At 40.1% G+C, this 16,085-nt stretch overlaps 1 protein-coding gene across 1 annotated transcript in view; it reads right to left on the bottom strand.

Moving 5' to 3' along the window:
- The window catches only part of LOC306928201 (androgen receptor-like), a 30,560-nt gene that overhangs the window by 12,680 nt on the left and 1,795 nt on the right, over positions 1-16,085 (bottom strand). The window contains exons 2-3 of the mRNA XM_079508129.1: positions 5,198-5,346; positions 2,494-2,610 (exon numbers count right to left, since the gene is read on the bottom strand). Of these exons, the coding sequence (XP_079364255.1) occupies positions 2,494-2,610; positions 5,198-5,346 (266 nt within the window). The remainder of the gene's footprint in view (positions 1-2,493; positions 2,611-5,197; positions 5,347-16,085) is intronic.

Here is a 16,085-nt window from a genome sequence, read left to right as displayed (position 1 = left end):
GAGCTAACCTCGACATACACCGCTTTGAGTTGATGCCAGTGTAAATAGAGGAAGCCATCCAAACCATCGTTTCAAGTTCTCTGGTGCACAAATGTAGCTCAGTGAAGAAAGTATTTATTAAACATACGGTTAAAATGTTCAAATACTTTGGGAAATGAACTGTGGTAGAATTTCCACAATGGTGCGTGAGATATTTCTGATAACTTCATTTTAGGATCTAATTTGACTAACACCAGAAATGGTTTAGATCTATCTGTCTCCTTTGCTGGGCAAGTTATTATTATTATTTTAAATGGTTATCTCTCACTACTAGCATGATGCGTGTTTATTGTCTATTAGCCAACCTCATCAGTTAACTGTGTGGACTAGCCAGTCTCCAGGAAGCAACCTCTGTCTCCAGTGTTGCAAGTTGTGATTAAAGGTTCGAACTGTATATTGTGAAACCATTTATTTATAACCAACATATAAAGCCCTATGGGCAGAACTGAATGCGGTTTTGGAGATGCGCTCTATAGAGGTCCCTCAACACGCAATTCCAAATTGAGTGGGGCGGCAATGGCTCAGGGGTAGAGTTGGGGGTTGGGAACCAGAAGGTTCCTAGTTCCTAGTTCGATCTCGGGTCAGCACCATGCCTGCTTGTGGTGAACATTTGCGAAATTAGATTTTTGCCACAAACAAAATAAGTGGTCTATTACCAGAAACCATAGGCAACACATGAACAACAACAGCAATTACATGCACTGACTACTAAAGTGTATCTGTCTGTCTGTCTGTCTGTCTGTCTGTCTGTCTGTCTGTCTGTCTGTCTGTCTGTCTGTCTGTCTGTCTGTCTGTCTGTCTCTGTCTCTCTCTCCGTTGCTCTTGTATGTGAATCGATTTAACAACAATATTTTAAATTCTCTCATCATGGTGGCTTTTCAAAAGAAGATTGCTATCTTGTCTCTGTGAAATTAACAACACTTACAGTTTTTAATGTCATTTCAAGTGTAACAGGGAATTTGGTTTTCCAACTGAGAACCTGCAAGCAATTCTTCACCTTTCTCTTCAATCTTAAATGTGTGGAAATTATAACAAAGATATTTCAATGAGTCTTTCTGGTATTTTCAAGGTCTTCAAATTAGTAGTAGAGTAATAGTCAATTTGTATCATTTCGATATTGCATTATTAAAGTTTTCCGTTTTAGTGGAAATCTAAAGGGACAAATATAATAATAATAATAATAATAATAATAATTATTATTATTATTATTATTATAAATGCATATTATTTCCCTTTCAATATTATGATCTTCCTGACAGATATTGTTATGAGGGAAATATGGATAATAAAACTCATAAACATGTTCTTTAAATGCCACAAATTATCATCACTTTGCCTGTAAGTGTTTTACATGTCTGTGATGACAACTTGAGTGAAAGATGACCCTTTTATTTTTTGCCACCAGAACAGGTGTGCCTTTTTACTGACAATCAGAGCATTACATTGTATTTTCCCCCCATGGGCTTGTCAGTGGCTGGTGGCAAAATTACCAGCATTTCTGCAGCTTTAATTCACATCTCATGTCATCTTTGTGCTCCTCTGTACAATTTTCACCGCCAACAGAAAGAGAAAATGGAAGAGAGTGAAAATTGAACTCAAGACAGAAATTAGTTCACCACATCACGTCAATCCCGCAGCCTAATATGACGAGCAGGGACTGGTGAGAGTAAGGAGAAGTGAATGGAACAGGTCTAAATTGCATGGCAGCCCCGTCAGGGGCTTGATTATCAGTAACATCCCCTATTGTGATGATGCACCAATTGAAGCCACCAGGCTCAAAAGTGTTATATGGGAGAAATCGGGCACTTGGAAGGATGGCTTATAGTCTCATTTTTGAGAGTTTACTTCTGCTGGGTGGTGTATGTGTTTTGGTCATACAGTACTGCACAGTATGTACTGTGCTGTGTTTTGTCAAAGTACATACGTTATATATGTTATGCATACAGTAAAATTGCATCCCAAGGAGACAATCCCAAGGAGGGAATACGCAATGTACTGTAATGGAGGTTTGTCCTGCGATTCCGGCGAGCCGCCTCGCGTCCAAAACGGTTGAGAAATGACAGTTACCGTGTGGGGCTCCCTCTACTGTACTGTACTGTACTGTACTGGCACACCCGAAATCACCATATATACAGTTAATATGTGCGTGTGTGTTTGTGTGTGTGTTAGGTTGCGCACAGGTGGTGAAAAACTACCATGCTGTTTTCGTGCTCAGACGCACACCCACCCATCCACACACATAGCTCCGTAAGGGAGTGGTTGTACCACTCAAAAACTATGGGAAATTTAACCGAAAAACCCAAAGCCGGAAATGGTAACGGCCACCCACCGCATTAGGTAGGTTTAATATAGGTGAAAATGTAAATGGAAGTAAGGACGGTACATGGGAAGGAACCAAAAAGTATATACTAGTGACTACAGTGACTAAAACCTCAATGTATTCAACCATCATACCTCCAAGAGTCATTCCAGCCTCAAAACACTTCTTCAGCCGGCATGAGGGACAATTCTTCCTTCTTAGTTTGTCAATAGTACAGTCATTTCTGCTTGCACACAGATATTTCTGTTTGCCTAGAAAGATGAAAAACAAACGTTATCTGTAACAATTAAATATTCAATTTCATAATGGGAATTATTTTGGATTGTAACAAAAAGACAACATTAGACATTCCCAGGTAATCGGAGTATACAATTTGGTATCCAATTCATAGTCTGAAGACCCACCTTTTCAGACTCCATCATGGCCCATAGCACTTATCCTACCCCCTTAGATAGCACTTTTTAGACTTAGATAGCATTTGAAACAGACTTATAGCATCATGTCATGTAGACAGCACAATAATTGCATTGTATGTAGTCATAGCACATCATAGTACATATGTATAGCATAGTATAGTATATATGTATAGTTAATATGTATAGTGTCATTATATAGATATGTTCTAGTTACCTTCTTAGCTTACGCATGTTTCTTGATAAATGCATTTTATATATGTGATGTATTCCCATACTTTTGTTCTTGCCTAATGTAAATCGCTCTGGATTAAGAGCGTCTGCTAAATGCCTAAATTGTAAATTGTAAATTATAGGAAATCATTATTTTGCACTTACAGTATGCAAACTGAAGGTTTTCACCTCTATGGTCACATTTTGAATGAGTTGACCTTGTAGCAAGTCATTCATTTCATCATTTGATGCTTTCTATTTAATTACATGAGAACGAGTTAAACAAAACAAACTGCTGTTCAGTTCCTGTGGTGGTGTTTGGATTTGTTTTTTGCGCATGCAGCATGAGTTACAGCTGCAGCGTGCTCCCCATAATAACTAAAAATATACAGGCATATTATGCACCCATTTACAACAAATAAGGCCAAATACTGACAGCCACTGTACCAGTAATATGCCTGAGGGCGAGATGCGACCAGGTCGCGTGCACGCACCTGCCTGGGCAGTGGCGTGCACAGATAGACACTAGGGGGTGCTAGAGCACCCCCTGCCCATTTCCTTCTGGACAAATGTGCCCTTTTGAAGAAAAAAATATATTTTTTATTTTTTACAGTGTACACTGTGGACCATGGTGACATTGATCAATTCTTGATAAAAAAAACATCTAATATATTATTTAGGCCCCGAAATCTATAAATCTCACACTATTAAGGCAACCGGCCGGTTCCACGCGCTGCACAAGGTGCCCTTTTTTCACTTGAGCACCTGCCCCTCTAAATGTCTGTGCACGCCACTGCGCCTGGGTGACAGCAGACTGCTGGGCGAGCGCTGGCGCTTTGGCATGGGGGGTCAGATCAACATATGGAATTAATTCTCTACTGGAGTGTGTCTTGAGTGTACAGGGTTTGATGAGGTGAGATCAACATATGGAATGTCAAAACAGGTCAGCTCCATATGCAGTATGGAGATCTAAGGGTGGCAGTAGTGGGGGCAGTGTCTTGAGTGTACAGGGTTTGATAAGGGCCCAGGTAGGGCCGGGCCTTAATTTCCGGGCCCGTTGAGAACTCTAGTTTTCACCGGCTGCTGGGCACGGCTGCATTAATAACTTTGGGGCAGGCCCGTCTAGAGTTTAACATTAAATGGACAGGTATCAGTCAAAAAGGGAGACATCGAAGAGGAAGAATGGATGGGGAAGGATCAACATATGGAATGTCAGGTCAGCTCCATGGAGATCTAAGGGTTTGAGGTTTGAGGTCATATGTAGAGTTGCTGGCCAATATTGATGACATCAGGGATCTCCATATACGGATAAATATTGATAACATCACGTGATGTTCCGAGGCATGACCATATATGGGGGCGTGACGAACCAACTGAGGGAAATGCACGATTTCATAGTAAATGCGACCACATTTACTATGAAATCGTGCATTTCCCTCAGTTGGTTCGTGCTTTATAGTTAAAATCTTAATAGTTAATCTAAAATTACACAGAGAAAGCATCCGTGTAATTTTAGATTAGCACATTGGTTCTCTAAGTGGGGTCTGGGGACCCCCAGGGGTCCTTGAAGGGGATACCAGGGGGTCCCCCAGCCCCAGTCCCCAAACTAGTTAATATAGTGTCACAATCAGTTTAACCATATTTCATACTTTGGCTATTCAAAAACAGCAGATCTACAAGCTCATAGCGCTGCACGAAGTGACGTGCTATGAGCTTGCAAAATCACGATTTGTGCAAATCTTTGAATATATATACGTATGGTAGGGCATTAAGCAACTAGTCGACCTTGTTGGTACTAGTTGACTAGTTGATAAGAAAAAAAGTTTTTTATTTTTTTTATTTTTTTTGTAGGCCTCAAGATCAGGTAGATTATAGTTATAGTCACCATGTACACAGTTTTTCAATGTACAAATATTTATTAAAAAAAAAAGAAAAAAAAAAGTTTATATTTTTAATTTATTTTATTTTTTACATAATAGGTAGTTAAACAACTAGTAAACTAGGCAACTAGTCAACTAGTAAAAATGACTAGAAGTGAATGCCCTAACGTATGGGGGGTTCTTGACCGCTGATGTACCAACATGTGTTTTTCAGAAAACTGTTTTAGAAAAATGTGTATTCTAAATTTGTAGAATTGGCCTCAGGTGGGTGGTTAAGTGGTTAATAAGGATTGATCGATGCACTCAAATTCCAAATGGAGCAATAACATTACCTTCTGCTGCTCTCTTGAAGAAAACTTTGCAGCTGCCACAGGTGAGTGCACCATAATGACAGCCAGATGCCTCGTCTGCACAGATCAGGCAAGTTCTTTGTGGAGGAAAGAAGAACTCCATGGGAAACATGTGCTCTCTGCTCTCAAATCTAAAGGCAAACAACATACAAAAACATACGTTTACTGTATATTCAAAAAGTACAGTATACAGAGGCAAATGGACATTTTCCAAACGTATGACAAGGAAGAAAAAAAGTCCATATGCACACCTACAGTAGCCTGGCTAATAAGCCAGACTCAAATCACACTGTCGTGTGGTATTTGACCACAGTCCGCCGGCAGGCAATTTTTTTGCCACCGGCTGATTCGGTATGTAGGTGTAGCCTGGCTAATAAGCCAGGCTACATCTACAGCGGACAGGTGCATCGGCTAACTGGAACTGGAGAAGTAGAGAAAAACGGGATCCCGCACACTGTCTTCACTTTGATTTATTGAGCAACGTTTCGGTGGTTCAGACCTTCATCAGGCATCATGCCTGATGAAGAATCCCTTTTTTCTCTACTTCTCCAAACATTATGACAAACAATAGTTTGATGCTGTCGAAACTTGTAACTCCATATTTTAGGCGCTTTTTACCCCCAAATTTACGTCGTCGTTATGCGGCTATGCCAATGAATTCCTCCCCACACACATTTCTGTGTGCTGTCCCAGCTGTTGTATCATACTGGCTCACCTGCCACCTGAGGCCCATTCATATGTTATATCTGTAGGCCTATATGTTATTCCACAAATAAATGCCCTATGTTATACTTTGTTGTATAGTGTCACAAAATCTGCAAGTGGCAGATCTGCAAGTTGTGTGCTGTCCCAGCTGTTGTATCATGCTGGCTCACCTGCCACCTGAGCCCCATACACTGACACCACGCTAGACAGGAACGCCCAAAAACGTCACATCTGGTTTTAGCCTGGGGTAAGAATTTTCTATGGCTGCCAATGCAACTTGGTCCAATCCTTAATCACATACGGACAAACATCTATGCCGATGCTAAGATTTTGAAAAGAAAGAAAATGTTTTTCAAAATAGTAAAACATGGCAAATACGTTTAGGGATAAGGAATAAGGGTGGCGCAAGATGGAGCCCATAGGCTCTGGCCTGACCGCGCATCGCGTGTTCAAGTCCCGTTCATGACGACCGTTGCTGCATGTCTCCCTCTGCCTCTCTCTCCATCTTTCCTGTCAATCTTAACTTGTATCTATCAATAAAGGCAGAAAAGCCTAAAACAAAGACAAAAGAAATAGGATCTACAAGCCTGTATCGTTTTGCATCACAGTGCATTGTGAGCTTGTAGATCTGATATTGTAATTGAATAACAATAATAATAATAATCCTTTGGAACACAGGTTTTTTTTCCCCCATTTCCGGAAAAGTACCGTTTTGGACAGTACGGAGGACCACAGCCGGGGCTGCGTCTGTTCCAGACGTTTGTGACGTGCTGTCTGAGCTTGACAAACGAAACCTCAATAACCTTGTACTCAGTGTCAGTACAAGGTTTCCACCTTACAGCGTCAGCGACAATGTTAAAAAAGAAAGATGATGACAAACATTTTGCTGTCTTAACTGCATGCATTGAATATAAATTAGTTATTCCATCTAGATGCTTTATATTTTAGAAAATAAATCAAGTGACTGAGATTTCATACACTCATACAGTTCTTGACATTTGATATTTTACATTTGCTCAGAATTATAATGATGCAAGTGATGCAAGTGACATTTAAATAGGATCCATGATATGTACACATTTTTTAAACAAAAGGCATATATGTGGGTTAACATTGAAATTCATGCCACCACTTAATCTGGACCATGGTGTACTAAATAAATAAATCCATAACAAACTGGTATGGACATAAAACATATCAATTTAAAGTAGCTAAAACAAACATTTGAATTGCGTATTTTCCTTAATTACGGAAAACGATCCCAACCACACCCTATCTACAGTATGTTCTACTGTAACTGATTAAGTAATCTGTAGTTTTGTGTGCTAAAGACTGTGATGACTGCAGTGTGTGAGAACGCTGTGGACACCAACACATGGATCGAAGGAGGACAAAACAGTCACCCAAATGCAACCTTGGGCACAGAGGGACTGGAAGTGCATGAAGACATAAGCATACCTCAAGGGCATATAAAGACAAAACCTAGCTGGAATACTACTATCTCCTGTAGCTTCAATTTAATGTTTTTTTTTGGTAAAATGTAGAATACACAGACAACTGTCTGGTTATTGTTTGAAACATCGTTGACATGAAGATTGCCAAAAACCCTGAATATATCAGAGAACAGAACTGCCTGTCCCACTGTAGCCACGGGGAAACTCATAATGAATATAGTTCGGCGATGTAATTATAATAAATAGGCCTATAAAATATAGAGGTCAGGTTACAGTCGGCTATGTCTTGATATAAAGTCCATTCTTGTGTTACATGAACTGAACTGTGCAGGTTCTCAACCTTTTCAGGCAGTGAAACCCCCCAAAAGATAATCATATTTGAACTGGTGAAACCCCCCCCCCCCCCCCCCCCGACACTGACAAGCACTTGTAGGATTTTAGGCATATCATTTTGTTTGACTCTGTTCCACAGATAAATATCGTGAAAATAACAGATCGTTGCTAGGCGAGGTGAGCTTGTAGAGTTTTGCGTAGTTTGTCTTTTTATTTTTAGATTTTTTTTGAGAACCAGTGGTTGAGAACCACTGCTTTACACTGTGTGTGTGTGTGTGTGTGTGTGTGTGTGTGTGTGTGTGTGTGTGTGTGTGTGTGTGTGTGTGTGTGTGTGTGTGTGTGTGTGCGTGCGTGCGTGCGTGCGTGCGTGCGTGCGTGCGTGCGTGCGTGCGTGCGTGTTCGGGTGCGTGTGCGTGTGTGTGTGGTGTCCATCTGGTCGTTAGGTCTCTCAGTTCAAACCTGGTCCAAACCGTCTTTCAGACCTCACTGGGTACACTGGCTACTGGCACTGGATACTGTATGTGCGAGGACCAACTGCTTTGAAGTCGCTGCATTGATTGAGTACAGACTTACTGTATTTAAGTGCACAACTTAAATGAGTAATGCTTATAAACACAGTTTTAAGACAGACTGTACTTTTTTGTGCAAACAGTATCTCTATTTAAAGGGACTTTAAATGTAACCAGAATTCATGACAAATGCTACAATGTAAAGTTGTACATACATACATACATACATACATACATACACACACATAATGGGGGGAAATGGACCAAATTGGGGGAGAAAAAGATTAGAATTAAAAATCACACCCAGTCTGAAGTGAGTGGTGCTCTACTGTACTCGTGCTTTAGTACTGTATTGTAGGCCTACTGTACTCTGTACTCTGTACTCTGTACTCTGTGTGTGTGTGTGTGTGTGTGTGTGTGTGTGTGTGTGTGTGTGTGTGTGTGTGTGTGTGTGTGTGTGTGTGTGTGTGTGTGTGATGCTGCTGCGCAACAGTGCCATCCAGTAGTGAGGTGTTTCAGCTGTCCGTGCTCAGACACAGCTACTAAACAATGGAGACTGAGCCAGATTTAAACCTAGGAGGTTGTGAGCAGGGGGCCAGGGGCTGATCTATGGGTGAGATAGTCAGATTGAACCTGGGCCAACTCAGATTACAATTTAGGCATTTAGCAGACGCTCTTAATCCAGAGCGACAGATTGACAGCCTTCCCCTGATCGATGAAAACTACAGATTCCTCCAGGCACTGTTAAATTCCATTCCGGCCAGTCGGCTACATGATTGTGGCCACTTTGAGTCTTTAGGCAATTCTTGTGATTCCATCGGACGCGTTGAAGACGCACCCTAGGAGAGGCGAGCGTGCGCGCTTTGCTATGAATACACACTGGTCTATTTTTTTCCGCGTGCCACTCACAGAGAGCAGCCAAATAAACTGTGAGATAAATGGTTATATTGTTGACTTCATCCACCACCAGTTATTAATATCCAAGTTTAAAAAAACTCCCAGTCCCACCAAGATCTTTCCAGGCCCAGTCATCAGCGTGCACGTTCTGTATATCCACCATGGTTGTGATCATGTGGTCATTACACATGCTGGTTGATCCACCAGGCCACCCTGGAAGCTAGGAATGATTTCTATGTGAAATTGTTACCATAATAAAAATGCAGTTGCAGCAATGCATGCTTATGTAATGTTGATACTTTAGCCTCCAGTATTAATATATACTGTAGTTGTGGCTGAACATATTGGCACCCTCTGCCCTGTGTACTACTGTGTCCAGTGTGTCCAGCTCCCCAGACCCTCCCCTCTCCTTCTTTGGACTCTGATTCCTAGAGTTTCCTGCGACTGTCATACGTTCCTAATGAGCTACAGAGACTATTTTAGACTGCCTGTGACTACTCTGTGCTGGATCATTGTATTGTTTGCTTCTGCGAGTTTCCGTCTCCTGAGTTTTTAGCCTGGCTTATTTACCAGACTCATATCACACTGTCGCCGGAGGCAATTTTTCTTGCCACCGGCAGATTCGCGTCTGTCCCCCAGCGAGGCTACTGCGTTTTGCCCTGTGAGGTGGTTACCTGTGTTTATTGTTTTAAGTATAAAGTCATAGATTTCCTGCCTTTAATTTGAACTTGAGTTTCTGCATTTTGGTCCAAAAACTGACACCTTGCACATAAAAACCCAGCAACTCAACTGCCTGTTAAATAAGTTGAAATTGACAAAAAGTACTTGGTCTCCACAATATTTTATTTAACTGTTAATAGTACAAGGCAAAATTATTGACACCTTAGATTTAATATTTGGTGGCACAGCCTTTAGAGAAAATAACTGCAGTCAAGTGCTTCCTATATAGACTTAAATGACTTCAAGACTACACCTTTATACTGGCAGTTTGCCCCCTTTCTTTAGCAAACTGCTCCAGTTGACTAAGATTATAAGGGTGCCTTCTTCTGACTGCTGTTTTCAGATTTAGATTTAGTGTGGTTCATGCAGTGACACAAAACAGCAGAATGAGGACTTTGCTGATATTGATACTAAAATATATTTGAATATTTGAATTAAAGGACAACTTTAGTTTTTTTCCACCAAGGTTCATGTTTTATTTTAGCTATTTCTGACAGGGGGAGGGGGCATTCGAACATGGGGCTAAATACATCTTTATTTACAATATTATGGCGATTTATTTTTACTATTTACTACAGTCCTACTAGACCACAAGAAATGACATCTGGCCACAAAAGATCACAGGATCTACTGAATGTGAAGGTAGCCTACTGGAGGGAAGCCACACTGTGTGTCATAGGCTCAATATGTCAGTTTGACACATTCAATAGACCCCGTGATCTTTTGTGGTCAAATGTAATTTCTTGGGGTCTAGTAGGACTATAGTAAATAATACAAAAATAAATCGCTATAACATTTTGTAAAAAAATACATTTAGCCCCATGTTCGAATGCCCCCGCCCCCCTGTCAAAAACAGCTAAAATCCCTAAAACGAAAGAAAGCAGCAAATTAAAAAAAAAGAACACTCATCTTTTACTTTCTCTAATAACAACCTAAAACATGAACCTTGGTTGAAAAAAACTAAAGTTGTCCTTTAATCTAGGTTTTGGGGTTATACGTGGCACGTGAGTTAACTGATTCTAGAAGAAATTGAACGTTATTTCACAAAAATGCAAGGGATGCTAATACTTTTTGTCCACAATCGGTACATACAGGATCTGAAGTAATCATCCCCCTCCTGTAGTCATAGTTGAGTAACCTCCCATCAGTATTTGACAGGTGTTTGTATTTAATGAAGATACTAAAGTCATTTTGAATGTAACGGTGGTTTTGTAGAGAGATTTCTATACCCTGCACTGTTGACATTCTCACACTGGGGTTTTACCAGGGTGTGGTCCTGGGATATGCATTACCATTTCACGTATTCAAAGTCAGTGACAAAAAGAAAACAGTTTGCCTCTTCACTGTTTCACTGTGCCTAGGTGACAATGCAAATAACTTCAAAAACACAGTACGTTGAAACACAGTGGTGTGTGGTCTCATGGCACGTGCCAGCAATGCCGATTTGAGCAGGTGCTGTTGCAGTTCACCCATGAGTCCTGAATCTAGGTTTATGTAGCCTACAGCTTGTTTGCCAGCTCTAAAAAAAGAAGGGGGGGGGGGGGGGGACTGATTCACTGGCAACATCACGTTGGTGGAATTTGCAGCTGTCCTCACAAAAATATGCACCATGCATCAGTGCACCAACCTTGATCCATGTACAGTAGCAACAAATCCTATACCACGGTACCTTTTGTTTAGTTTCGAATCGCGGTCCCAGTGAATGATTCGCACAGCCATAATTTTACTGTCTTTGACCAATCAAATTACAGTGAAATGCAAGTTAACTTGCTCTTTGCTGAAATGAATAAACCTAATTTGGATTTGACTATAATACAATATAATGCAGTACTTAACATCGGCAAGAGTGTACATGTTACCAACAAGATCCTATATGAGGGAATACCAAGGGTGAGCCAAAAAATAGCAGCCAGGAGAATGAGACTAGCAGGACAGATGTATATGAAATTATTATGCAGATGGCCCGATGACGCAATGTCATTGCTGTTTTCGGTCTATTTTTAACCCATTCAGGCCTGACGTCGAAATTTAAAAAAATGTCTTCTAAATCATGAAATTTTTTTGTCAAGATTTGAGGCACATTTTAACGATTTTTCAAAAATAGCAGACCTACAATGAGCTATGAGCTTGTAGATCTGCTATTTTTCAATAGCTAAATTATAACATAATGTATGTAACACCAAAAGGGGTTCCCGCTCAAAATGGGTTAATATGTCAGAACAAGTTCAATCAAAGTCCACATATAATTTGACATATTTAAGCTTCAAGCTTGTAGACCTGACCAGACCAGGTTAACAGGAAATTAACTCAACTCTAGACACGCCTTCAGTTAAGAGAGAGAAGGAGGGGGCACACCTGCCAGATGTACCAAGACTTCCCACAGATTACAAACACCCAAAAAGATGTGCCAGGTGTGAGCTGTTGTGAGAGGAAAAGGACATCCAATGAATACAACCACCATAAATAGACTGTCAATCATGTGTATTACTGCACTGTGCTGATCACAGTACATAGACCTACTGTACAACCTACTGTAAAAGTACAATTAGCTGCCATTTTCTTTTCCACAGCTAAACAAAAAAGGTTTACTTTATTTTAAGTTTTGAACCTACTATACTTCATTGCATAGTTGCAATGTTACGCAGCTATGTCTACATTTCTTTATTCTAGTAGGGCTACAATGCATCTTTAATTATTGTACAATCATTTCTAATCTTTCATTCGTTTTTTGCGATGTTAACGTTTCCCATTCTAATAAAGCCCATCGAATTGAATGTTTATAAAGAGAATGCCCCGCTATCTGACAAGGAATACAAGTTCAAGCACTGATTCAAGTAAGAACATTTAAGCTTGTTTCAAAATCAATTGGCTGGCTACCATAAAAACCAAACAATGCATGTCACCACAAGAACCTCATCCCAACCATTACATGCATGGTGGTGGATATGAGATGATTTGTGGTGGGTTTGCAGCCACATAACCTGGAAGCCTGACTGTCATTGAGCCCAGCATAATTTTATTATCACATTCTTGAGGAAACAAGAAAAAAAAACGATTTCTTTATATATTTATTATCGTTATTTTCAAAGCCCTTTGTAGTTAACTACAACGTTTGACCCTTATGGTTGGAGAGGCAGCCAAATACCAATGAGGTTTGGACTGAATCTGTAGGAAAGAAAAAGGTTAGCAAAAGACAGTTTGCCTGCCTGGCAGGGATAAAAATAAACAATAAAGGCTCACCGGCCCTATGAAATGAATCACTTATTTTAAGGAACCCCATTGCTAACATAATGATTTAGGGCCATTGTACTACAAAGTATTGTAGTTAAAACGTAGCCAAAGGTGGATCATGTGACACTGGAAGTGTGCGACTGGCAAATGGCTGAAAAAATAATGTGAATGCTCAAGTTGAGGCTGGAAGACCACAAACCCATTGAGATGTGGTAGGACCTCAAGACAGCTGGGCAGTGTGCAGTTGTGCACAGACTTTGGAAGCCAATCAATTAGACAGATCCGTGTTGATCACATGACTGACTATTGAGATAATGTGCCATGATGTTCTTCAAAATCTAGTGTAGGTGTACTGTAAAAAAAAATGCGTTTTGCAAAAATATGCTTCCTGATGGCGTAAAAGTATAATGACAATCAGAATGTTTATAGTATTATTGTCTCATTACAAACACAATTGACACAAGAATTGACACTCACTTTGATGAACCTTGGTAAATTAGAATCACAGAGATTTGTTGAGGATTAGGTGTGAGTGAGACCTCTGGGCACCCTTTATAGAATCCGTTATACACAAAAGCTCACAGGATCTACTGAATGTGAAGGGGGTAATATAGATTGGGCGCTGCCATACTGTGTTGTAGGCTCAATATGTCAGTTTGTCACCTCCCCCTTCACATTCAGTAGATCCATATGTAATTTTGTGGGGTCTAGTAGGACTATAGTAAATAATAAAAATAAAAAATCGCTATAAAAATTTGTAAAAAAAAAATATATATATTTAGCCCCATGTTCGAATGCCCCCGACCCCTGTAAAAAATAGCTAAAATCGCTAAAACGAAAGAAAGCAGCAAATGAAAAGGAAAAAAATAATAATACTCATACTCATCTTTTCTCTAATAACAACCTAAAACATGAACTAAAGTTGTCCTTTAAGTTAAAAATGTAGGTAATTTTACTTTACTTGAGTATGACCATTATTCAATACGTTATCTTCCATTATTACACGGCTTGGTTGAATGCTTGATTCTGATTGGTTCTGATCGCCAAATTCAGGCTGATTAACCTTCAGGCTGATTAACCCCTCCGCTACGCGTCGGTGGTTAATCAGCCTGTCTGGGATTTATCTATAAACAATGACCACTCATCCATACATTATCCCTTACTTACCTACATCTCAGAGGCAAATATTGAATGTTTTTTACTCCACTTTCTTCTTTGGTACTTTAAGAATATTGTTATGCCAATTATGTTGTACTTTTACGTATAAGTATTAAGTATTGTTTTGATACAGGCCTTTTACTTAGAGTATTTTAGCATTGCGTTCTTTACACTTGTACTTTTTTTTATCCGAGTACTTTTCTTCTGTCTGTGCACCAACTAATTATTATCAAACTCATTCATATCATTGTGGCCACAAGATAAAAATTCTGATTTTGTTTGCAACAAATTAACAACAAATATTACTGGGACCACTGCTGAAATTTGAAGATAAATGGATTCATGAATTCGCTTATAGACACACCCATTGACTATCCCTCTCACAATTTCACACATACAAGCTTGAGCCATGGTTTTGTTAAGATAGGTGTTAACTAACTCCCTATTCCCATAGCAATCATTGCTACTGAGTTTGCTCAATAACAGGGCAGGGGTTTCCATCTCTCTTCTACCTCTTTAGTAAACAGAAAATACATTTGCTGGTTGGGATTAAAAAAAAATCCAATCACGAGAGAGAGAGAGAGAAAACTCATATACAGGATAAACAAGAGAAACAGGAAGTATTTAATGAGAAAACAAATTTTGAACTGGAACAAAGATACAGTTGCGGTGCGCATGATCATGTCTAATCATGTACATACCTGCCATTGCATTGGCCCGCAATGTGGACCTACTAATGTTACCACTTTAGCACCTTATTCTCAACCTCATGTATACCTTCATACCGGTACTGTACTTTGTATTCTATGCACATATGTGCACACTGCACAGTATAGGATATAGATACCTTGATCTTTTTGAGCGGTGCCTCCACTTCAATACGCAGCTATGTGTGTCCCTGTGTATGTGTGTCTCTGTGTCCAAGCACAGACAGCTTCAACACCTAAAGTGGCCAGTACAGTACAGCACAGAGTAAAGTGGCACAGCGCAGCTATGTGTGCACTATACAGTACAAGCCCTGGGCGCTTTCCTGGGGGGTCTGGATGTTCTGGGGACCCCCCAGGGACCCCCACACGATAACTCCGTCATTTCTCTAATTTTTTTTTTGTAGATGTTTGCCCACTTTCTTAGTCAGTCTTTCTTTATATAGCGCCTTTATCCAAGACGCTTTAGGCGGAGGAAACCATGCAAGGCACCAACCTGCACATCGAAGCAATTAGGGGTTCAGTGTCTTGCTCAAGGACACTTCGACATTAACTCTGGGGGAGGATTTCCATGCGGCCACTCTACCCCTGAGCCACTGCCGATCTTGTGTGGACTATAGGAAAATGGTCTTGTGGCAATATTTGGCTTTCACAAGTAGGCTTTCACAAGTAGTCATATTTAAGTGTGCGCACCCATGCACACACACGCACACACACACGCCATACAATAACTATAACAATACATTTATAGTTGCACTGCTCAGTTCACACAGGTGTGATTTTATATTCTCTTTGACATGCTTAAATGTTTGATTTCTTACTCCCTGCTGGCCTGCTCCCCCTCTCCTGCCCACCGCACACCCTGTCCCTTTTGTTACTTCTCCTCCTAAATAACTAATCTTGTGTTTAACAAAAAAATATATCACTTACAGAACCTAACTTCACAGTCAATGATTTAGTTTAAACAAATTGCTTGTGCATGTAAAGGCTCATATAGAACAGCAACAACACCTTTGTTGTCATTTAGACTTATGTCCCCAGATCAGCAGTGTGAAAATTCTAATTTATAGGCTATATAGGCTATAGGAAAGTTTTTTGTAGATTAGAGTACACAAGATGATTCTATATTTCTTTGTGAGATTTAATGCATTTTATAGCC

This window comes from Electrona antarctica (assembly GCF_951216825.1).
Source record: "Electrona antarctica genome assembly, chromosome: 8".
Lineage (NCBI taxonomy): Eukaryota > Metazoa > Chordata > Actinopteri > Myctophiformes > Myctophidae > Electrona > Electrona antarctica.
This window is presented reverse-complemented; position numbering and strand designations above follow the sequence as displayed.